Source organism: Marmota flaviventris, chromosome 9 (genome assembly GCF_047511675.1).
Source record: "Marmota flaviventris isolate mMarFla1 chromosome 9, mMarFla1.hap1, whole genome shotgun sequence".
Lineage (NCBI taxonomy): Eukaryota > Metazoa > Chordata > Mammalia > Rodentia > Sciuridae > Marmota > Marmota flaviventris.
In genome coordinates this window covers 5,248,114-5,272,282 of record NC_092506.1, presented here as the reverse complement: position 1 = coordinate 5,272,282, position 24,169 = coordinate 5,248,114, and the positions used below count along the sequence as shown (strand labels likewise).

General features: G+C 46.9%; 1 protein-coding gene across 5 annotated transcripts in view; it reads right to left on the bottom strand.

Moving 5' to 3' along the window:
- Chka (choline kinase alpha) overlaps positions 1 to 9,680 on the bottom strand; it is a 58,171-nt gene extending 48,491 nt beyond the window's left edge. For 2 of the 5 annotated variants that reach the window (XR_004618751.2, XM_034636878.2), the window contains exon 1: positions 9,115 to 9,676. Coding sequence is in view for 4 of the 5 variants with exons in the window: in XM_034636878.2 (XP_034492769.1) it covers positions 9,115 to 9,449 (335 nt within the window). In the remaining variant the exon portion in view is untranslated. Of the gene's footprint in view, positions 1 to 9,114 lie in introns of all 5 variants that reach the window. The other 3 variants (XM_027944261.3, XM_027944262.3, XM_071615997.1) reach the window with 2 other exon arrangements.
- Positions 9,681 to 24,169: the final 14,489 nt, after the last annotated feature.

The window sequence follows — 24,169 nt, the reverse complement described above, 5'->3', positions numbered from 1 at the left end:
ATATAATCTAATGAACTATGTACAAGGTCTACATGAGGAAAACTATAAAGATTCTGATGAAAGATATCAAAGAACAACTAAACAAACGGAGAGATATAGTTATTTTCAAGATGTCAGTTCTTTCCAACTAAAACTGTAGTGTCAACACAATTCCAACAAAATCCCAGAAAGTTGGGAATCAAGATAATCATGTACAACATTTAACTTTAAGGACCACTGACCTCCAAGAAATTCCAATCATCTTTATTTTGGTCAGATCATGTCTGTAGAGGGCTGGAGAACGCTCATTGTGCTCACACCACTAGCACCTCAATTCCAAATACTGATTACTGGGGGGAGAATCACAATGTCACTACAGGTCCACAGGCAAGGCCATTTTACTATGCAGACCAAGTCCAAACACTTGTAGGACTCGGGTTGCATTAACTATTTACTTACAACAAAAGAATCATGTCTCCCATTTGTATTTAAGAACTGCTTTTCTTTTGAATATTTGAAATTATGTGATGCTGAGTATTCTGCTGCAAAACAATAAAACAGAATACACACCAAAAAATCCCAATGAGTTATTCTGGGGGTACCAATAAACTGATTCTGAAGCTTATGTGGAGAGACAAAAAAATTAGCCAACAATATAACACTATCCAACTTCAGGACTTGTTAATAAAGCCATGGTAATCAAGACAGTCTGGGCTGGGGATGTGGCTCAAGTGGTAGCGCGCTCACCTGGCATGCGTGCGGCCCAGGTTTGATCCTCAGCACCACATACAAAGATGTTGTGTCCGCCGAAAACTAAAAACTAAATATTAAAAAATTCTCTCTCTCTCTCTCTTTAAAAAAAAAAAAAGACAGTCAGTACTAGAAAAAGAATGAATAGCTAGGGCTGGGATGTAAGCTCAGTTGGTAAAGTACCTGCCTTGCAAGCACAACGCCCTGGGTTCAATCCCCAGCCCCACAATAAATACATAAATAAATAAATAAAAATAAAAGAGGACAACTAGATCAATAGAACAAAAAAGTTCAAAAATAGCCCAGCCCTTGGACAAAGGCACAAAGGCAATACAATGGAGCAAAATAGTCTTTTCAACAAATGGTCCTGAACATTCACATGCAAAATTAAAAAAGCTAGACACAGCATATCCTCTGTTAAAAAAAAATTATATATATATATATATATATATATATATATATATATATATATAAAAGATGGGTCATAAATCTAAATATAAAATGCAAAATAGGGGACTGGGGATGTGGCTCAAGCGGTAGCGCGCTCGCCTGGCATGCGTGCGGCCCGGGTTCGATCCTCAGCACCACATACAAACAAAGATGTTGTGTCCGCCAAGAACTAAAAAATAAATATTAAAAATTCTTAAAAAAAAATAAATAAAATAAAATGCAAAATATAAAATGCAAAACTAAAAAAGTCCTAGACAATAACATAGGAGAAAATTAAGATGACCTTGGCTATAGTGATTTTTTTTTTTTATAACAAGACAGGAAATAAATGTCCACACTTTTTATTGATGAAATTCAAAATACAATAATTAAATCAAAGTCTCCCCATGAGAATGGAATTGTTCAGGGAACATAACAGTTAGTTTGAGGTTCAAAGTCAGTTTCCTGTCATTGACATCCTTTACAGATATTTGATCTGTCAGTGCTGATCTGCAATGAGCACTGATATATTTCATCACTTGGAAGGCACTTGGAAAGTTCTAGATTCTTCTCTTGATATTAGCATGTCATCACACTGCAGTCACTGACAGTAACAACTCTGCTTTGAAGGGGGAAAAAAAAATAGCTTATTCTGAATGACCATGGCTCAGGAACATGGGTTCAAGTTACCTTGATAATATATTCCCTGGTGGCAGTTCTTAGAAACAACATTAAAGGCACCATCCAAGGTGGAGTCTATAGTTTAGTAGAAGAGCACATACTAAGAACGCATAAATCCTGGGTTCAATCCCCAGTGCATTTACATAAAAAAGGCATGATTCATTGAAAGAAATAACTTTTAGGGTTAACTTCTTTAAAATTAAAAACTTCTCTACAAATGTCACTGTTAAGAGAATGAAAAGACAAATCACAAACATAGAAAAAATGCTTGCAAAAGACACATCTGAAAAAGAATTGCTATCCAAAATCTACAAAGAACTCTTTTTTAAAAAAATTTTATTCGGGGCTGGGGATGTGGCTCAAGCGGTAGCACGCTCGCCTGGCGTGCGTGCGGCCCGGGTTCGATCCTCAGCACCACATACAAACAAAGATGTGTCCGCCGAAAACTAATAAATAAGTATTAAAAAAAAATTTAAAAAAAAAATTTTATTAGTTATTGAAGAACCTTTATTTATTTATATGTGGCGCTGAGACTCGAACCCAGTGCCTTGTACATGCTAGACAAGCACTCTACCACTGAGCCACAACTCCAGCCCTAAAAAGAACTCTTAAAACTCATCAATAGGGCTGGGGATGTGGCTCAAGCGGTAGCGCACTCGCCTGGCATGCATGCGGCCGGGGTTCGATGCTCAGCACCACATACAAACAAAGATGTTGTGTCCGCCAATAACTAAAAGAAATAAATATTAAAAAAAATTCTCTCTCTCTCTCTCTCTCTCTCTCTCTCTCTCTCTCTCCATCTCTCTCTCTCTCTTAAAAAAAAAAAAAAACTCATCAATAAGAAAACAGGATGGATTTGGTAGTGTACGCCTGTAATCCCAGTGACTTGGGAGGCTGAAGCAGGAGGATCACAAGTTCAAGGCCAGCCTCAGCAATGCAACGAGGCCCTAAACAACTTGACAAGACCCCTGTTTCAAAATTAAAAATTAAAAAGGGCTGAGGATGTGGCTCAGTGGTTAAGTGCCCCTGGGCTCAGTCCAGGTACCAAAAATAACAATAATAATAATAAAACAATCTGGGCTGGGGGTGTGGCTCAGCGGTAGAATGCTTGTCTAGCATGTTCGAGGCCCTGGGTTCGATCCTCAGCACCACATAAAAAAATAAATAAATAAAATGAAGGTACTGTGTCCACCTAAAACTAAAAAAGTAAATTAAAAAAAATATTAAAAAAAATAATAAAAACAATCTGTTAAACAAAAGCGCAAAAAACCTGTACAGATTTACCAAAGAAGATAAGAAGTATGAAAAGATGTTCAACATCATATCATTAGAGAACTGCAAATTAAAATAAGATACTAGCTGGGTGTAGCAACACACACTTAGCATACTGAGTAGCTGGGATTATAAGACAGAAGGATCAAAATTTTAAGACCACTCTGGGCAACCTGTCGCAAAATAAAAATAATAAAAGGGTCAGGGATATAGTTCAGAGGTATAACAGCTGCCTAGCATGTGAGAGATCCTAGATTCAATCCCCAGCACCAAAAAGAAAGAAAAAAAAACCCTCACACACCTATTCGAATGGCCAAAATTCAGAGCACTGACACCACCAACTGCTGCCGGGACAGGGAGCAGTAGGAAATCTCACTGCTGGTAGGAACACAAGATGGAAGCACCACCTTGGAAAGCAATTTACAAGTTGGCAGTTTCTTTATAAAATCCAACATAATTTGATGATATAACTAATAATCACAATCCTCGGTATTTACCCAATGAACTGAAAACCTACGTCTCCCTAAAAACCTGCACATAGATGTGTGTAATTGCTTTATTCATAATTGCCAAAGCTTGGAAACAGGCAGATGTCCTTAAATAGATGAATGGATAAACTGGCACAACCATACAATGGATATTACTCAGCACTAGAAATTAAAAAAAAAAAGAAAAAAAAGTAAACTATTAAATCATGAAAAGACATGAAGAAAACATGTACATGTTATTAAAGAAGACAACCTGAAAAGGCGGATGCTTGATTCCAACAGTGGCATTCTGAGAAAGGCAAAACTAGGCCTTTAAAGGGATGGCGGGTGACGGGTGTCAGGAGAGGAGGAGGAACGACCAGACAGTATAGAGGATGTTTTAGGTACTGAAACTATTCTGCATCATACTACAATGGTAAATTCATCTCATTACACAGTTGTAAAAACCCACAGAACATCATCTGCAGTGGCACACACCTGTAATTCCAGCTACTTAGGAGGCTGAGGCAGGAGGATCCAAAATTTGAGGACAGCATGGGCAACTTAGCAAGACCTTGTCTCAGAAATAAAAACTGAAAAGGGCTGGAGATGTAGCTCACTAGTAAAGTAGTAAGTACCCTTGGGTTCAATCTCCAGTACAAATAAAAACAAAATTTTAAAACGCCATAGAACATAAAATACCAAGAAAAAACCCTAATGTAAACTATAGGCTCTGAGTAATAATTTACATATTACATGAGGCATCAATGTAGGTTCATCAATTTTAACACTTATTCCACACTGCTGGAGGATGTGATAATAGGGGAGGCTACACACACTGGGTTTGGGGAGCAGGGAATGTGTAGGAACTTTGCATTTTCTGCTCAATTCTCCTATGAACCTAAAACTGCTCTAAAAAAAAATTTTTTTTTTTTTTTAAAGAAGTGCTAGGGGTATAGCTCAGTGAGAAAATGCATGCTTAGCATGCATGAGGCTCTGGGTTCAGTCTCTAGCACACACACACACACACAAAAAAAAAAAAGAAAGAAAGAAAAGACCAGAAGGATGAAGTCATCCATTCAATGAACTAAATTTTCACAATAAACCTTATTAACAGTACAGCTCAAACTTTATATTGCAAAATGACACTAAAAATTATTTCTGTTTTTATATTTAATATAATTTGGATTATACAACTATGTTTATACCAAAAAGTGAAAAGAAAATCAAGTAGGGAGTTTGCGCTTAAATTTTCCCCAAAATTTTATGATATAACTATAAAACACAATTCATCCTCTATTTGATATTTACTGATTATCCTTGGCAAAAATATCTGAGGAGCCAGGTGTGGTGGTACATGCCTGTAATCTCAGTGACTCAGGAGGCTGAGGCTGGAGGACTGCAAGTTCAAAGCCAGCCTAAAAAGCTTAGGCACTTAGTGAGACCCTGTCCCGAAATAAAAAATAAAAGGGCTGGAGATGTGGTTCAATGGTTAAACACTACTTGATTCAATTCCTGGTTCCAAAAAAAACCTAAGGATTTTGCCAGTCTCAAGGTCCTGTTTTTTGATATGTAAATTATTCTGTTTTGCAGGGCTCCTGGTATTATCCTGTTCATTTTCTTTTCTCTGTTAGGGGTTTCTTTTTAGGGTATACTGCAGCAACAGATATGCACTTCTGACCTGGTCTCAAACTTTCTTTTCATTAAACTTCATGAAATCTTGCACCTTTTGCAAGATTTGCAACTTCATTTCACAAATGATTTTAAGTGTTTTATCAATCAGCAATGAAAATGATAATAATAAGTCCTTAATCTAACAAACAGGGAGAGGCTGGGGATGTAGCTTATTGCCTAGCTTATGAGTCCGTGGCTTCAATCCCCAGCACCGTGAAGGAAAAAATAGTAAGAAGTTGTCTTAGTTGTGATGTCTGGGCACAGATGAATTTTTAAGTGACCAATTCATTAATAACAATTTTCATGATCTGACAATTTTTACTTTTCCTTTACTTCTCATAGCTGAAGACACTCAGACAACCAATAATTTTTAAAATAAGGAACCCTGTTTATCACACAGGAAAGAGGCCAATTGAGGTTAAAAATGACAATTACTACTGGGCGTGGTGGCACATGCCTGTTATCCCAACCTGTTATCTCTGGAGGCTGAGACAGGAGGATCTCAAGCTCAAAGCCAGCCTCAACAAGAGTGAGGTGCTAAGCAATTTAGTGAGACCCTGTCTCTAAATAAAATACAAAAATAGATCTGGGGATGTGGCTCAGTGGTTGAGTGTCCCCGAGTTCTAACCCCAGTACCAAAAAAGAAATGACAATTACTACAAATACTTAGGCAGTGCCAACTGTGTGCCAGACATAATTCTAGAGCTGGAGATACAAAGATGAACATGAAATGCCCTCTAGGAATTCAATCCAACATGAAAGCTGAATGAATAAGCACACATACAAGCATGTTAAGTGCTGCCATATCAAGGCCTATATGTTTGAAGTGCTAACAAAAAAATACAGAAAACAATTAATTCTGTCTGGTTCAGAGTTAGGCCTTGAAGGAGAAATTTTAAAAGCAGAAACCAGGGGGAAAGCTGCCAAGTACAGGGAAGGGGCAAAGAAAGGCCTGGTAACTGAGGACACAAAGCTCATTCAGAAAATGCAGGGTCCAGTGGAGCTGGCTCCATGTTGGTCACTGCAGTTTGGGAAAGGGTTGATTTTAAAACAGCAACAACAAAAGAACCCCTCTAAAAAGGTAATCTGGGGCCCAAGTTGAGACGTTGCAAACAAGTTTGGATTTTATTCCCTAGGTACAGGAAGTCACAGGAATAACCAATGATATTTGAGAAATACCTGGCAACAGGCTACAGAAGGAGAGTGGGGGTGAAACAGAGATCACTGGTGCCTCCTGTTACAGTGTCTAAGCAAGAAGGGTGGGCAGGTATTGCCTTCCCCAGGCCTCCACAGCTAAAGAAGAGATTTCCAGGATGATGTAAAATTAGAAATGATCTCGGGATTTGAACTACCATGTTAATAATTCAGAGAAAGCAGAAGTACACTTGGGATAGGGAGGACCCAAAAGGATAAATCTTGGACAGGCTGAATAGAGTTGAGGTGGTATGGTCTGATAAACTACAACAAATGAACTAGAACTCAGCAAAGTTGGAGCTCAAGTTGGGCATGATGGCACACACCTGTAAACCCAGCAACTCAGAAGGCTAAGGCAAGAGGATTATAAATTCAAGGCCAACCTCACCAATTTAGTAAGACCTAAGAAACTTAGTGAAATCCTGTCTCAAAAAACAAAAAGGGCTGAGGATGTGGCTCAGTGGTAAAGTGCCCTAGGTTCAATTCCTGGCTTGACAGATAAGCGCAAGCAAGCAAGCAAGCACGCACACACACACTCAAGTTCAAAAGGATTGGAAAGTGGAAAGTGTGTATATACACAGTAGCTGGAGCCACAATAAATGCAACTGTCCAAGGAGGACCACTGAATTTTGACCAAGTGCATTCTTCCTACTTAGTTAGTTGCCTTTTTTTCTTTTTTTTTAAGAGAAGTACTAAACCCAGGGCCCTGCACATGCTCAGCACTTACTCTACCACAGAATAACATCCCCCAGCCTTCTTTTTTAAAGCTAGGCATCACTCACTTTCCCATGTCCTAAATCACCTTTTATCCTTATGCAAGTCATTCCACAACCACCATCTTCTCCAGAACACAGAACTGAGACAGTGTACCCCATGCTACATTATTTAGAAAGGTCCTCTGTTTTTGAGACTATTAACTTCTAGAGAAAAGAAACAAGACATCCTCAATACTTTTGTAGTGACTGGTTTGAACAAGCCTGAAAGGTTTAACAGATCGGTGGCACTTCCTGGAGAGAACCACAAAAATGTCTTAAGGCTGGATCCAGGGTGTCCAAATGTTTCCACAAGCCTCAGGGAGAGTAAAGATGCAGAAGAGGGGGACACCAGAGACCTTGCAATTCAGGCTTTGTCTGTGATAAACTTGCCTCAGGTAAGTCACATCTCTAGGATTATGTTTTTACAGGATGAAAATAAATGGCCTAAAATACTCTGTACCCCTGGTCTAGTTGAGAATTGTAAGGTCTAACAGGATTGAAGTTTTGGAGTGAACCCTCATGCCTACCTACCCCCACCCCCAAAGAGCTGGGGACTGAGCTAGGACCTCACCCATGGCTGGCAAGAACTCTACCACTGAGCTACATTCCCAGCCCCTCTTTCTTTCTTTAAAGTGCCATTAGAGCCAGGACAGTGTCACATGCCTATAATCCCAGCAATTTGGGAGGCAGGAGGATTGCAAATTTGATGCCAGCCACAGCAACTTAGTAAGACCCTAAGCAATTTAACAAGACCCTGTCTCAAAATTTTAAAAGGCCCGGGGATGTAGATCAGTGGCAAAGCCTTCTGGATTCTATACCCAGGATCAAAAAATAAAAAATAAATAAATGAAGTGCCATTAAGAAATTCAGGAATGATGTAAACATCTTCAAAGTTCTTGTCTCTACTTCCTCCCAACTGCCTTTTAACTATTTGCTCATTAACATATCTGTAAGTGGGGCGTGAAGGGCAAAGAGGAAGTGAAGTCCAAAGATTTCATTTTGCTGCATTAGTGGCTCTGATGAAAGACTGTGGACACAGAAAATAAATCAAACCATAAAGTGGATGTGTAACCGATGTGAATCTGCAATTTGTATACAGGGTAAAAATGGGAGTTCATAATCCGCGTGAATCAAATGTACGAAATATGATATGTCAAGAGCTTTGTAATGTTTTGAACAACTAATAATAAAAAATAAATAAAACTGGATTTGAAGGGGCTGAAGTTGTAGCTCAGTGGAAGAGCGCTTGCCTAGCATGTGTGAGGCAAAGGGTTTAATTCTCGGCACCACATATAATAAATAAAAGTCCATCAACAACTAAAAAATATTTTTTAAAAAAATGGATTTGGAGATTATGGGTGCTAGCCAGCCAGTTTCTTCCTAGACACTTTCACTCAACCTGGTCAACCAATGAAAAGAAAAATAACAGAAGACAGGCGATCGGGTTTTTTAAAGGTCCAAACAGAAGGACCCATATTCAATGTTTAAATGCTTGTCACCTGGGAGAAGAACAGCCACAGAAGTCAAGGGCATAGCTATACCTTTCTGTTAAGTAGAGATCTGCAGATACCTACTTCAGTGATTTAAATTTGAGGTCAAATATTATTAAGTTTAAAACAAAGGGATAAATCTTTCTTCTTTTTATTTTTTGCAACCACGCCTCCCAACTTCAGGTCCCCTTCGTCACTCCAAACGGCTTTCAAAGAGGGACAAGAAAAGTCACCAAGTGGTTTTTTTTTGGGTCCAGCCACAACACCCCGACTCCCTTCAAGGCCATGAAACCCGCAAAGGGGTCCGCGGGCGCGCGGTGCGCGTCGGCCCTGTCCCCGCTAAGGGCCCGGCCGGCCCGGGGACCCGGCGCGCTGCCCACGGCCCGCCCGCGTCACCTGACCGCGGCCCGGCGCGGCACCGACCTGATGACACTGATGTGGAACTGTTCCTCGCGGAGGCCCCGCCAGGCGCCGGGCAGGAACTCCTTGCACCACAGGTAGGCCTTGCGCCGCGTGCGCGGATCCGGCTGCTCGGCGGCCGGCGGCGGCGGCGGCAGCAGGGGCAGCGGCGGCGGCGGCGGCGGGGGCAGCGCGAGCGGCGGCTGCCGGCTGCCCAGCGGCTTGGGCTCCGGCTGGTCAGCAGCGTCGCGCGGCTGCCCCGAGCCGGGCGCCGGGGCCGCGCTGCCGCTGCCGCAGCTCAGCAGCAGCCCGAGCGGCGAGGGCTCCGCCTCGCTGCCGGTGCAGAACTTGGTCTTCATGCCGGACAGGCGGCCGAGGAGGCGCGGGCGGCCGCAGCGCGAGAGAGCGAGGCTCAGGGTCCGGCCGGGGGCCCGCCTGGGGCCGGGCGGGGTCTCTCGCGGGCTCTCTGGGGGCGGCCGGCCGGCGGCGGCTGCGCCCGGCAGGCGGCGGTTGGAGCGCGCGGGGCAGCAGTGGTAGCGGTGGTAGTGGCGGTGGCGACGGCGGCGGCTGGCTGCGGGTGCTGCTGGCCGCGGCGCTCGCTCTATACAGCGCCGCACGAGGAGGGCGGCCGCGTCACAGCCCGCCCCCGCGCTCCCCGCTGATTGGCCGTCGCGCGCCGCCCCGCCGCATCACAACCGCCGCCGCCCTCGCCACGCCGCCCTCCGATTGGCTGAAACGCCGCCTCCCCTTACGCGGTGCTGTGGCTGCCAGGGACGGGGCGGGGCCGGCGCGTGGGGGAGCGAGGCGCGCAGCCTGTCGCCCGGGGTCGCACTGAGGAAGGAGAGGGGAGCGGGGCCCGGGGACGCTCGCCGGGCTGGGCCGGGCTGGGCCGGGCTGGGCCGCGAGCGGGGGCGACAGGGCGTTCCAGGCCCGGGAGGCCCCGGGGGAGGCTCCGGAGCGAAACTTTCCCTGGGCCCCTCGAAAGCCGGTGATTTCGGAGGCAGGGGGCCTGGCCCGGCAGGCAGGAAATTGACGCCTGCAGGCAGGCTGCTCTTTCCGCGAGACCTTGGGGGCCCCGTGGGTGTGTTTTATGACATTTCTCAGCGCTGGCTCAGCCAAGGCGCGTCCACGCCGGGTCCAATTCGGGGCCGTTGGTATTACTATCCGCGGTTCAGAAACCGAGGCCCGAAGAGGGAAGAGGTGACCGGTTCTAGGCCCGCAGCCGGGCGGCCCGCACACTTGCACTGCTGCTGCGACCCGCCCTCTGCCTCGGCCCGCCCTCTGCGCACCTTCGCCTCAGTTTCCCTGTCCGTGGTGCTGAGGACGCCGAGGCCAAGAGGCCCAGGGCAGGAAGTGTATCTTCCCGTCTGTGGGACCGCCACAGGCGCCTAGAACTCTGGCCAAAGGTGCTTGCCACTGAGCTGCTGGCTTTGTGGACGCTGTCACCTGCCCTCCTGCAGGAGATGGCCGCGTGACCATGACTAACGCACCTTTGCCCTGGTGGGGTGGGGCGAGGGTCCCCGCTCCAGTTTGTCCACATACTGCCCCTTGTCCGTCTCTCGGGCCCCTCCACCTCAATCCTTCCTGAAAGTAAGTAGGATATAGATCATATAAAAAGCACGGATCCTGTGTTGTGGGATATGAGGTGGGACAAGAGGTTTCCCTGGTTAACAAGAGCTTAGGAAATCCAGGACCAGGCGCACAGGAAATGGCTTCTTCGCAGGGATTTTGCAGTCTGCAGGAAACAAATATCTCTTCAAAAAAAGCATGTACTTGTCTGAACCTGATCCAAGACAAATGATCTTAACAAAAGGACATAAATGAAAAGGACTTTTTAAAATATATATATTTTTTAGTTATAGATGGACACAATATCTTTTTTATGTGGTGCTGAAGATTGAACCCAGGGCCTTATACATGTGAGGCAAATGCTCTACCACTGAGCTACAGCCCAGCCCTAAAAAGGTCTTTGGACAAGTCCATGTGCTTATAGACCTGGAAGTTGAACAGGAGGAAGCTAGGAGATGCCCAGGACTCTATAGGAGTCCCTCTGGATGTCCGAAAGTCTGATAAATCAAGGTCTCCAGTCAGAGAAACATTTAGATAATAGAGCCAAGGACTTTGTCTAAAAATACCAGCCCAAGGGAGGTGGGGCCAGTATCAGTGGCCTGCCCAGGTGGCAGGCCCTTTGTCCCATACCAGTCTGGTAATTGCAGAGGAATGTGGGAAATCTGGCCAGAGAAAGGAGTGCTAGAAGTAAGAAGTGACCTCTATAATTTGAAGTAGCTTTCTGGCTATGAAAACCCACAGGCACCTTTCTGGGATAGCAGCTCCCTATGAAGACAAAAAGTGTCTCATTAAAGGGGCTGGAAAATTTCCTGAACCCCAAAGCTTAAAAGAAAAGTGGAATGTGGGATATGTGGCCAGGCTGTGGGACGTTTGAATTTGGGTTTTGTGGCAATGGGGAGAAGGAGCACCATGTGATGCTGCTCCAAGCATTGATCTCCCCCCTAGGAACCATGAGCCCTGCCTTCCAATTTGAGGGAAATCAGTATATGGTCATCCCTCAGTACCCAAGGTATAAAATGGCTGTGGTATTTGCATTAAAAACTACTGTATCCTTCTGTGTGCTTTAAATCATCTGTAGATGGCTTGTCATACCTAATGCAAGCAAATGCTGTGTAAATAGTTGTTACATAGGGAAAATGACAAGGAAAAGTGCATACAGATGTACTTTTTTAAAAAAAATTTTTAATAGCTATTTTTTAGTTTTTGGTGGACACAACATCTTTATTTTACTTTATTTTTTTATTTTTTTTTAATTTTATTTTTTTATTTTTATTTTTTTTCATATTTATTTTTTAGTTCTCGGCAGACACAACATCTTTGTTTGTATGTGGTGCTGAGGATCGAACCCGGGCCACACGCATGCCAGGGGAGCGCGCTACCACTTGAGCCAAATCCCCAGCCCCATCTTTATTTTATTTTTATGTGGTACTGAGGATCGAACCCAGCGCCCCACGCATGCCATGCCAGGCGAGCGCGCTACCGCTTGAGCCACATCCCCAGCCCCTAAAAAAATATTTTTGATCCAATGTTAGTGGAACCCACAGATGTGGAACCCACAGATTTAGAGAGATGACTTGCTCATTTGAGAGTGTAACCACCTTTGAGGAGCTGGAACTCTGGTGGTGGTCGCAGCTCCTGGCCTCTGTCACACCTTTCCCCTCCACTCTCACAGTTCTGCTCCCCCTTCATTAGAGGAGTGCTGGGGCTTTTGAGGGAGCATCAGAGTGCCCTGATGAAGGTGATTCATTTCAACCTGTTGGCTTGAGTACTTAAGAGAAGACAGATGTCGCAAGATGCAAGCTGAATTTTCATGATGTGACTTGAGGCTTATGTCCTGTGTCTGGTAGGGATTTGCCCTCCTTTCCCACAGGCTTCGCCTCACCCTGCGCCCCCTCAGAGGCCACTCAGCCTGGGCCCATGAGGAAAACTACGTAAACAAGGAAGGATATCATCCAAAATTCCTTCCCTTAATAGCAATGTTCCAGGGCTGGGGATGTGGCTCAAGCGGTAGTGCGCTCGCCTGGCATGCGTGCGGCCCGAGTTCGATCCTCAGCACCATATACAAACAAAGATGTTGTGTCCGCCGAAAACTAAAAATATAAATATTAAAAGAAAAAAAAAATTCTCTCTCTCTCTCTCTTTAAAAAAAAAATAGCAATGTTCCAAACCTCAGCAGAAACCCTGCAACAACTCTGGAGCTCAGCTCTGTTATCTCCATTTAACAGATCAGGAAACCAAGGCTCAGAGAAGTTAATAACTCACTTGAGACCACACAAATGAAGCCCATGGCTGATCCCAGGCAGTGTGGCTACATTCTGCAGCTTCCCAAGTCACTCTCCCAAGAAGAAAAATGATTGGCCCAGCTCCTCTCTGAATGCCTTGTCATGGGGCATGACCAGCCCAGGAATTGGTGCCCCTGAGTCAGGTGTCCAGGTCTGGCCCAATCAACTCTTTTTTTTTTTAATTTTTTTTTTTATTGTTGGTCCAATCAACTCTTAACAAGTGGCTGGTACCAGACATGACCACCTGAATGTCAGGTACCTTCCAAGGCTGTGGCTGTGGGAAGTTAAGTGCAGCTCCTACTTTGCCAAAACGTGTCCCTTCTTTGGAGAAGGCCCCATGTGACTCAAGTCCTTTTTTCATGTCACAAGCACACCCTGCACACATTGGTCGTCACCTCCAAACCCTGCATAGCACATGCTCTAGAGCACATGCTGTGGAGCCTGGCAGCGTGGAGCCTGGCATCCTGCCTCCAGCTCTCATCTGGCAGCCATCTTCAAGCAGGCCGCTTACCTCCCCTGAGCTTTATTTTCCTTGTCTGTAAAATGGGCATGACAGTCCACCTCATGGAAGGATGCATGTGTGAGAATTCTTGAAATAGAGCAGGGAAAGCATGACATGTAGTGCCTAGCACATAGAAAATAGCACCATTTTCTTGCTAAATGCCCAGTTTCTGCAAGAGAAGGAGCAGTTATCTGCTGTGGCTTCCATTTAATAGTTAGAGACCAAGCCCTGCCAAGGCTGAAGCCACTTGGCTGAGGTGCAGGACCAGGCAGGACTCTTTCTTCCCAGGTGTCTTGCACCCTCTGCCCCAGACACTACCCCTGCTAGCAGCTCCTTTGGTATAGAACACAACACACATGGTGGACAAGGATACCACATGGGGCTCTTATTGGTCCGTAGGGATGAAAAGAGAGATTCTTTTTCCTTTTTTTTTTTTTAATATTTATTTTTTAGTTGTAACTGAACACAATACCTTTATTTTATTTATTTATTTTTATGTGGTGCTAAGGATCAAACCCAAGGCCTCACATACACTAGGTGAGCTCTCTACCGCTGAGCCACAACCCCAGCCCAAAAGAGAGGTCCTTATTGGTCCATCCTTATCTTTATCAATTAGGATCCACCCTTAATGCTGGGTGGTCAATTCCACTGGAACCCACTGGGCAGAGCCTGGAAGAGCTTAGCAAATTGTGACACTGAAACAACAGGTTTGCCTGAAAGAGTAACTCTGTCCATAGGAGCAGAAACCTCCCTGAGGGGAGGTTCTGGGAACCTTTGGAAGGTTGAGAAGACATTCACCTGGCAGTAAAGAGTATCCCAAAGGAGAAAACACAGCCAAAAATATGCTCATGACCCGTGAGCTAGCAACCTTATTCCCAAGACCCCTTCCAAGAAAGAGATTATTCAAAGCAAAAAGCCCCATGCACAAAATTGCCCGTTGCCACATTATAATTGGAGAAAACTGGAAATACCCTAAATGTCCCACACCCGAGGAGGCTGGACCAATAAATGATGCTGGGCCCATGTGGCATTTTCAGACAGGAGTTAAACACACCCAGGCTGAAGTCAGTGATAACAAGTAAAGGGTTCAAAGGGTTCGTTTCCCACACATTTCTTCTTCCATGCGCCTGCCATAGGGCTTGGCACCCTAGATAGGGGGAAAGGCAATCCGCCTTGCTCCTGCTCCAACCTAGATTGGCCAACTGCACACTGCCACCCTATCTCTCCCCTCACCCCTGTTTGTTGTGTGTGTCTCCCCACCTGACTGGAGCCTCCACTAGACCAGGGACCTTGCCTATCTTGTTCTCTACTATGGTGCTCAGCACAGACTCTGCTGTTTGTAGACCCTCAGAAATATTTACTGATTGAATGAATTAGTGAAGTCCCGCCTCACCACTTACTAATGTATGAGTTTGAGCTGAACCTCAGTTTTCTCATCTGTGGAATGGGGATGATAACGCCCAGTGCACAGGGCAGTTGTGAGGATCAAATGACAGGATTCAAGCCACAGCATGCAGGAAGCACCCAGATCATCACATGGGGTATTTGGTGGCATAGCCTCTCTGCAGTGACTGGTATTCCGATACAAATAATGTGTACACTTATAACAATTCATAGGAAGATAATGTGTGTAAGAAAGAAGTCAACTGCAGTGTGCACTGTGACCACCAAAATGTCAGTACACAAGGGGACAAAGGCTTGGAGAGAGACTTCCTCTGGCAGGAACTCCTCCTGGGGAGAGGTTTTCCAGTTGCGAAACCTTTTGTTCCAGAAGCTCCACAATTGACACTGAATTCTGAGGGTAACCTGGGAGGGTGGGTGAAGGGCCTCAAGAAGAGGGGGCAGGGTTAGGAATCCCTCTTTAGTCCCTCACATTCCTGCCCACTGCTTCCTTGCACTGGTCTAAGGGGGTCTGACAAGGAGTTCCTAGAGTCACTGGGCAAACCATAGCACAGAAGGACCCACCCATGGGCTCCAGCTTTGCCACCAACACCAGCTGGAAGGCCTGTTCAAGAAAGGACTTAGCAAAGCAGGGTGGCACATGCCTATACTCCCAGCAACTCAAGAGGCTGAAGCAGTTCAAAGTCAGCCTCAGCACTAAGGGAGGCCCTAATAAAAAGGGCTGGGGATGGGCGCAGTGGCGCATGCTTGTAATCCCAGTGGCTCAGGAGGCTAAGATAGGAGGATCACAAGTTCAAAGCCAGCCTCAACAAAAGCAAGGTGCTAAGCAATTCATTGAGACACTGTCTCTAAATAAAATACAAAATAGGGTTGGGGATGTGGCTCAGTGGTTAAGCACCCCTGAGTTCAATGTCCGGTACCAAAAAAGGGAAAGGAAAGAAAAGAAAGGAAGAAAGGGCTTTGTGAATCAGCCTCCCGTCACATAGAAGGATCAATGGTCAAGCCCTGTGCTCTGAGCCCTTCACCTACATCCAGCATCTCTGAAATTTCCCAACCAGCAGTGAGGTGAATCTAGTTAGTACCTGATCTCCCAGGCCAGAAGGGAGCTTCACCAGGGAGTGAAAGCACTGTCCAAGGGCAGCAGGTCCTGCAGATCCCACCCAGGACTCCATCCAGAAGACTTGTCTTTCTGTCCTTCTGCACTCAAAGCACCTTTGACCCAGGAAGCACTAGGCACTTGACACAGTAGGGGGGTTCCCTAGAGGACTGGACAAACAGAGCCTTGGCTGTGCTGAGCTCCCCATCCCTCCCCAAGTTCACCAGGGACCAGGCCCCTACTCCAGTTCTTAGCCTTCAAACATTGATGAGAGTGCAGAGAGGCCATTGGGCTGCAACCCTACATGCTCAGGACTGGTTTACAACCTAGCCAGCAGAGTGACATGAAGCCAGGCCCTTGACTGAGGTTCTGGGTTGGGCCCAGCAGCTCCTACAGGTCTCTGAGCCCAAGCTTCGTCTTATTCAGCATCCTTCTACCATATGCGAAGCTTCAGCACCCACAGCCCACAGCGGGGCCCAGGCTCAAAGGGGCCAATGAATGCAGCTGATTGGAGTAACCACATGTGTGGTGGATGAGGCAGGTACTCCCCTCATGCCCTATTTGCAGAGATCCCAAGCATAGCTTAGGGGTACTAATCTGTCTTTGGAGGACATGTTCCTACTAGCTGTGTGACCTTGGACAAGGCATCTACCTCTATGTCAAATTTTCCTCATCACCAGATGGAGACTATTGTTCCTAGCCTACAGGGTTATTGGGGAGATTCCCTGAAACCATCAGGGAAAGAGCTGGGCACAGAGCCAAGGCTCCACAAAGGGTAATTGTGCCTGACTACTAATTGTCAAGTGGATTCCCAGAGGCTGGCAGAGGGCAGCTATTACCAGGTCCTGTGGATTTGTGAGGGTGGCCCTGCAGCAGTTCATTCCCAGTGTCAGGGGGAGAGCAAAGCCTACCTGGGGCCTTCTAGAGGTCCAGCAGAGCCTGGAGCCTTTCCCTTTCTCTGAGGTTCCCAGGAATTTTTAAAATAAAGAAACGTTACTGGGTATGGTGGCTCATGTTTATAATCAGGGAGGCTAAAGCAGGAAAATAACAAGTTCAAGGCCAGCCTGGATAACTTAGTGAGACCTTGTCTCGAAATACAACAAAAAGATGATTGGGGATGTAGCTCAGTGATTTGCCTAGCATGCACAAAGCCCTGGGGCCACCCCTCATACCACAAAATTAATTAATTAGCTAATTAATGAGGGGAATGAAAAGAAAGAAATGTATTGATGAAACTAAGGAATATTTGAAATACTTAAATTGAACTAATCAATGCTTTTAACACACATGCAAAATTCTAATACAAGGTATTATGGTATTCTCCACCTAGCAGAGAATTTAAGATAATAATGGTTTGCAGAATAGCCACATGCCATGGTGTCCAGACCATTTTCCAAGCCTGACATCACATCTCCCTGACAATCTGATTAACCTATTTAGAGGCAACAGTGAAAATTGAAAGCTGCGGCCATGGGGCACATGAAGTCCTCCTGGGCCCTCTGTGGCAGAGCCTGGGCAGTGAGCCCCTGACAGTCTCAAGGTGATGCCTTGGGTCCCTCAAAACCATCTAAACTTACTTTTCAAATTTGGTGAAACCCTGTGTCATGGCTTTGTGTAACACAGTGTGGTTTTCAAGAAGATTCGGGTGTGATGGAAGTCACCTGTGGGAATGAGATTTCTGGACTGGGAGTTGGGAAGCCTGGGTACAGCCCCGCTCCCACTGCACCCCTTTCTTCACAGTCAGCCCTGGTCCCGCAGGCTGAGTTCCTGCCTTGCATGGCCCTCCCTTCTGCAGAACCCCTTGTACAGATGGGTGAGCCAAGGCTCAAGGACAGTAGCTCTGCTTATCCAGAATGCATGGACGCCCTGTGCTGACTCCATTTTCTATGCTCCCAGCCCAGTCTCCTGACCACATCACCCCTCTCAGTGGCACATTAAAAAAAAAAAAATTATCGATTTATTTAATGTGGTGCTGAGGATCAAACCCAGTGCCTCACACCTGGGCTGGTCCCCCAGCAACTGAGTGCCAGAGGGCAGAGAGGGGAAGGGGCGAGGGGGGCGCGGGCATGAGAGGTGACCTTGGAAGATCATCTGGGTCTGGGGAGACAGGCCTACGTACGGTCCTCCCTCAGATCAACTGACCCAGGCGAATTCCAAGGCCGGGGGCTGCCCAGGGCAGAAGGAATGCGGTCGGACCGGATTCTGGCCTCCTGGGCTGCTCGGCCTGGGGGGAGGGCAGTGGGGCCGGGGCGGGGCCTCGCTGTTCACCCCGTTGCTGGGCTTTGGGAGCCCGCCGGGCACAGTACCCCAAGTTCCGGCTGGGCGTGGGTCTAGCGGCCTGGGTTGCTTTTGCAACTGCAGCTTATTTACAACGCTGCGGCGCCGGCGGGGAGGTGGGGAAGGCACCCTTGGCCGGCCCCGCCGCGTGTGATCGGGCAAGGGTTCCTAGGTGACAGGCGACCCTTCCTCCCCCGAAGTAGGTCTAATGGGCTATCGGTGGGACGCTCCTCCTCCCCATCAAGACCTCTAGGACGGACCCGGGGCCCCTGCCAGCCCTCTCCCGCACCCTTGGGTCCTGCCAAGAGACCTCTCTGCTATCCTCGCTGTCACTTACAGATCCCCCATTCTCTCTGCGTCTCTATTTCCTACCCGCGAAATGGGGACGGTATTAGTACCTCCTGTGTATGGTTGTTAAAGAATTCAATGAGTGGCCAGGGCTGGGGATGTGGTTCAGTGGTCGAGCCCTTGCCTAACACGCCAGCGGCCCTGGCTGCCCCAGCATCTCCGCAGACACCAGTCCCTGTGACTTTGGCACCTACCTGCACTCACACACAGCTCCTGGTCTCTGCTACCTCCTTACACTAGCCTATACCCTCTCCCACTGAGCCCTACCTGCAGGCCCTTCGGTTTCTCACCACCTGCAGTAGCACTGACCCTGATGGCTTGAAAGTCCAGCAGCTGCTCCTCCTCCTTTAGCTTCAGCTTCTCCTCCAGGACCCTCTCTAGCTACAGTTTTCAGACCCCTTTCAACCCTCCGCCCACGGACCTCACCACTGTCTCCCCAGCAGCCCTCATTTCTACCATCTCCAGTATAGATTCCACCCCTCAAGAGTGCCATGCCCGTCTGTGAGTGTTTGCGCTCTTCCTGGGCCTGCTGCAAGATCACATTTCCCCACCCTCAATCCCACCCCTTTGCAGTGATCTAGGATCATTTGACTTCCTATGTGGGTCACTTCTCCTTCCTGGGGACCCTTTTGGCCCTCTCTCTTCCCTTGTATCTAAGTCGTGATGGAGAATCCAAGGGAGGATGCCTGGCAGAGTTGCCAGGCCTGAGGAGCCTAGGCCCCCAAATCACCACATGGAGGGCTGCCTACCAACTGAATGGACTAAGACCTAGATGAAGGTAGCACTTGTCCTTTCAAGGCTGAGGGGGTGAGAAGCCAATATGCCTTCCCCACACTCTATCCCTTCCATGGTGACCTGGGAACTGCAAGATGACATCATGACAAGAAGGAAGGAGCCTGGATCCCTGTGTTACCATATGAAGGAGCGATGCCTGGCCAAAATGTCCGCAAGAATTCCCTGTGAGCCAGAAGCAGAGCTCTGTGGTGTTCACCCTCTTAGCTATGGGGCTGCTTGTTACAGCACTTTGCCTATACCCCCTGATAACATCACTCCCTTCCACTGTTCACCTGGCAAACCTCAGCCCTAGATGAACCAACTGTCTCCTTTCCCTGTCCTCCTCCTCCTCCTTCTTCTTCTTCTTCTTCTTTTTTTTTTTTTTTTTTTTTTTTGGTACCAGGGGTTGAACTCAGGGGCACTCGACCACTGATCCACATCCCCAGCTCTATTTTGTATTTTATTTAGAGACAGGGTCTCACTGAGTTGCTCAGCGCCTCACTTTTGCTGAGGCTGGCTTTGAACTCATGATCCTCCTGCCTCAGCCTCCCAAGCTGCTGGGATAACAGGCATGGCCACTGAGCCCAGTTTCTCTGTCCTTCTTAACTGCCCCTGAAAAGATGAATGCTCCTAAAGAATGTCCCATAACTGGTTCAACTAATTTTGCTTCCGATTCATGACCAGCAATCAGCTGGGTCCTCACACTGCCCCACCTTCCACTGACACTCCACATTCCACACACCCTGGGTTAGGTTTCCATCACTGGGGCAAAGTACCTGATTTAAACAGCTTATAAGAAGCGAGGTGTATCTGGGCTCATAGTTCCGGAGGTTTCAGTCCATTGTAGCTGGGCCTCATTGCTTTGGGACAGTGGAGGCCCAGAGTATCATGGTGGGAACATGTGGCAGAGGAAGCCTGTTGGCTTCCAGGCAGCCAGGAAGTAAAGAGAGAGGGAGGTGCAGGTCCCAATGTCCCCTCCGAGGGCATGCCCCCAGTGACCTACCCTCCTTCCATGAGACCCCGCCACCATAGGCTGCTGACCAAGCCTTTAATACAGGGGCCTTTGGGGACCTCCAAGATCTAAACTATAGACACCCTCTTTCCCACCTAGCTCCTGACTAAACCTGTCAGGAAACACAGCAGCAGGGAAGAAGCATAGAATAGGGGGACCTAGACTTTATGACACAGGAGTCACCTGTGGAGGTGGAGAGAAGGAGTGGCCCTCCTCTTGTGACCTGCATGTCCAGCCGCCCCAGCTGCCCCAGGGAGGAGGCATGGCAGCCACCTTCAACAACCAAGGCCCCCAGGGCTGTGCTGCCAGTGCACAGATTGGCCAGGGCCAGGCTTCCTGCGCTCTAGACAAAACAAAGTTCAGCAAACTGGGAGGGAGGAAGAGAGGGAAGCTTTTTTTTTTTTTTTTTAAAGAGTGAGAGAGAAAGAGAGAGAGAGAGAGAGAGAGAGAGAGAGAGAGAGAGAGAGAGAGAGAGAATTTTTCAATATTTATTTTTTTAGTTTTCAGCGGACACAACATCTTTGTTTGTATGTGGTGCTAAGGATCGAACCCCAGGCCGCAGGCATGCCAGGTGAGCGCGCTACCGCTTGAGCCACATCCCCAGCCCGAGGGGCAATCTTTGAGGGAATCACAGTTCCTGAAAACCTGGCTGTGTGGCCTGCCATCTCCTCAGGCTGAGCCCAGGGCCACAGGAAGAACCTCAGACAGGTTCCTGGAGCCTATAGCACCTGGTGGGCCTGGGGGATTGGTCACAGCTGCTCCCTGGCAGGATGTTGAGGAAAAGTGGCCTGGACCATTAGCAATGCCTGCAGCAATCTAGGCTAAGAGGGTGGGGGTCAGTGTGCCCAGGTTTTCCATCCTGCACGGGACCCCTCACCCCAGGGGCAATACATTAGGTACCACGGGAATCAGGGCTTGAAAGCAGCCCCCTGGCTCTGAAGTCTTAGTTCTTCCCATTTTCTTGTTGCCGCTGAAATATCCTTTGTGGGTCACCCTTTTGTCCTGGATAGTTCAAGTTTCTCACTTATTTTTGTTGATATTTTTAAAAATAGATTCTCAGTTGCAGATGTACATACAGTGTCTTTATTTATTTTTATGTGGTACTGAGAAATGAGCCCAGTGCTTCACACATTCGAGGCCATTGAGCTGCAGCACCAGCCCCATTTTTTAAAAATATTTATTTCTTAGTTGTAGTTGGACACTTTGCCTTTATTTTATTTACTTATTTTTATGAGGTGCAGAGGATTGAACCCAGGGTCTTGCCCGTGCTAGGCGAGTGCTCCAGCACTGAGCCACAACCCCAGCCCCTATTTTTATTTTTATGGCTTTGGGAATAGTTTCCCACATTTTAGGCAACTGTTCTACAAGTGACCTATTGAACTACACCCCCAGATCTCTCATTCTTTTAGAAAAGTAATTGCTAATTAAAACAGCAAAGGTGCTGGGGATACAGCTCACTTGGTAAAGTGCTTGCCTCACATGCATATAGGTTCAATCCCCAGCACCACGAAACAAAAAACAAACAAACAAACAACTAAACTCAACAGGTACAAGATGTCTCTACTAATTCTTCTTCTTTTTTGGTACTGAGGATTGAACTCAGGGATGCTTTACCACTCACTGAGCTACATCCCCAGTCCTTTTTAGTTTTAAGACAAGGTCTATCTCACCAAGTTGGTGAGCATGCCCTTGAACTTGCAATCCTCCTGCCTCAGTCTCCTGAGTCACTGGGATTATAGACATGTGCCCCCACAGCCAGCTGAACCCCACTAATTCATCTATGAAAGTTTTGTTTTGTTTTTTTTTAGTAAATCATTTATTTATTTCTTGGTGCTAAGGATTGACCCTAGGGCCCTGTGAATGCTAAGCATGTGCTCCACCACTGAGTCACATCCCCAAACCCCCTAGGCATTTAAAAGTCATGGTAAATTATCCATAATAAAGTTTTTATAATGTCTGAGCATGCAGTTTTGTGACATCAAACACACTCACACTGTTGTGCAACTGTCACCATCCACCTCCAGAACTTTCCCGTCAGTCATTCCAAACTGAACTCCACACATATTAAACAGTAACTGCCTCGCCCCACCCCCACCCACCTCACTCCACCCCACCCCTGCCCCCTACCTCCCCCACCCCCCACCTCTACCCCCCACCCAGGACCCAGGACCCCTGATCTTTTTTTTATTGTTTTATTTTGAGACTAAGTTACCCATGCTGGTCCTGAATGTATACACTGTAGTGCATAAGTATGTACAATTGTTACATGGTTAATAACAAATTATAAAAAATATTTAAGGAGATGGGAATGCTGACGTGATCCTTACACACCCACACCTGTCAAGTTCTCAGCAGTGCCCCATAAACAGGTTCAGTTAAAATAGTAGTAAGGGGGGCAAAAATACCATATTAAAAAAACAGTAATAAGGGAAGGGTCCGGTGTGATGCACAGGCCTGTAACCCCTGGACTTAGGAGGCTGAGGCAGGTGGATTGCAAGTTTAAGGCCATCCCTAGCCATCTAGAGAGGCCTTAAGCAATTTAGCAAGACCCTCTCTCAAAATAAAAAATAAAAAGGGCTGGGGATGTAGCTCAGTAGGAAAGCGCCTCTGGGTTTAACCCCTAGTACACAAACAAGAAAAAGTAATAAAGGAAATCCCAATCTTATGAAAGACAAAGCTCCTCTCCTTTTTATTTTATTTTTTTAATTTTTTTAATATTTATTTATTTTTTTAGTTATCGGCAGACACAACATCTTTGTTGGTATGTGGTGCTGAGGATCGAACGCGGGCCGCACGCATGCCAGACGAGCGCGCTACCGCTTGAGCCACATTCCCAGCCCCTATTTTATTTTTTTTTAAGTTAAATAATAATTAAAAAAAAATACAAACTCACTGGGAATACTAAAAAAAAAAAAGTCAAAATTCCTACTAGCCAGAGGCCACTGTGACCATTCAGTATTTGCTTCATGAGTCCCTCTGGGTCCATGGATTTTCCATAATTTTGTAGGCCCACCTGTTTTTCTTCTTAAAATTATATTGTTGCAACAAAAACGAGTAGTGGGTGAGTGGCCAGATTGAGCGGCCCGAGAGGCGACGGGGTGGGAAGTCGGGGCAGCTGCACAGGCTGACCTCCTGCTGCTCCACTACTGGAGGCTCATTTTAAACTCCTCGTCGCCCCACCCCCACCCCTGCCCCCAGCTCTTCTCCCTTCCCAGCCTCGGCCTTGGAGGCAGCAAGATGAGCCTTCTTCCTGCCCAGGCCAAGTCCCCTGTCTGTTTGGCTCACTGCCCACAGAAGTGAAGGAATCCAGACTCTGGGGCTGGCACCAGCAGATTTAAGAAGTGGCTCTCCCTCCAGGCTATCACTTGGTCATGAATGACAGGGCCCACCCAGGGTGTGGCCTTTGTAGCTTCTCTTTAAAATCCCTGTGTTCCCCTGGCAGTTAGAATCCCAGCCTCTGGGAGCAGAGCCCACTGGGTTTCTCATTTGCTAGCAAATCAATAACAACCCCCCTGCCCCCCCCCCCCCCCCCCCCCCGTCAAAACCTTGTCCTCTTTATTGGATTGGCAATGGGGACAAGGACAGAGCTTTTGGTTTCAGTGGCGTTTAGCCCCAGATACTATGGAGTTCACCATCCACCTCTTTCAAATTCTCTAGAGATGTGCAGTTTTTAATTTCTATCTTCTTTCTTTCTTTTTTTGTGCCAGGGATTGAACCCAGGGCACTTAACCACTGAGCCACATTCCCCAGTCCTTTTTATATTTTACTTAGATACAGGGTTTCACTGAGCTGCTTTAGGACCTCACTAATTTGGCCCA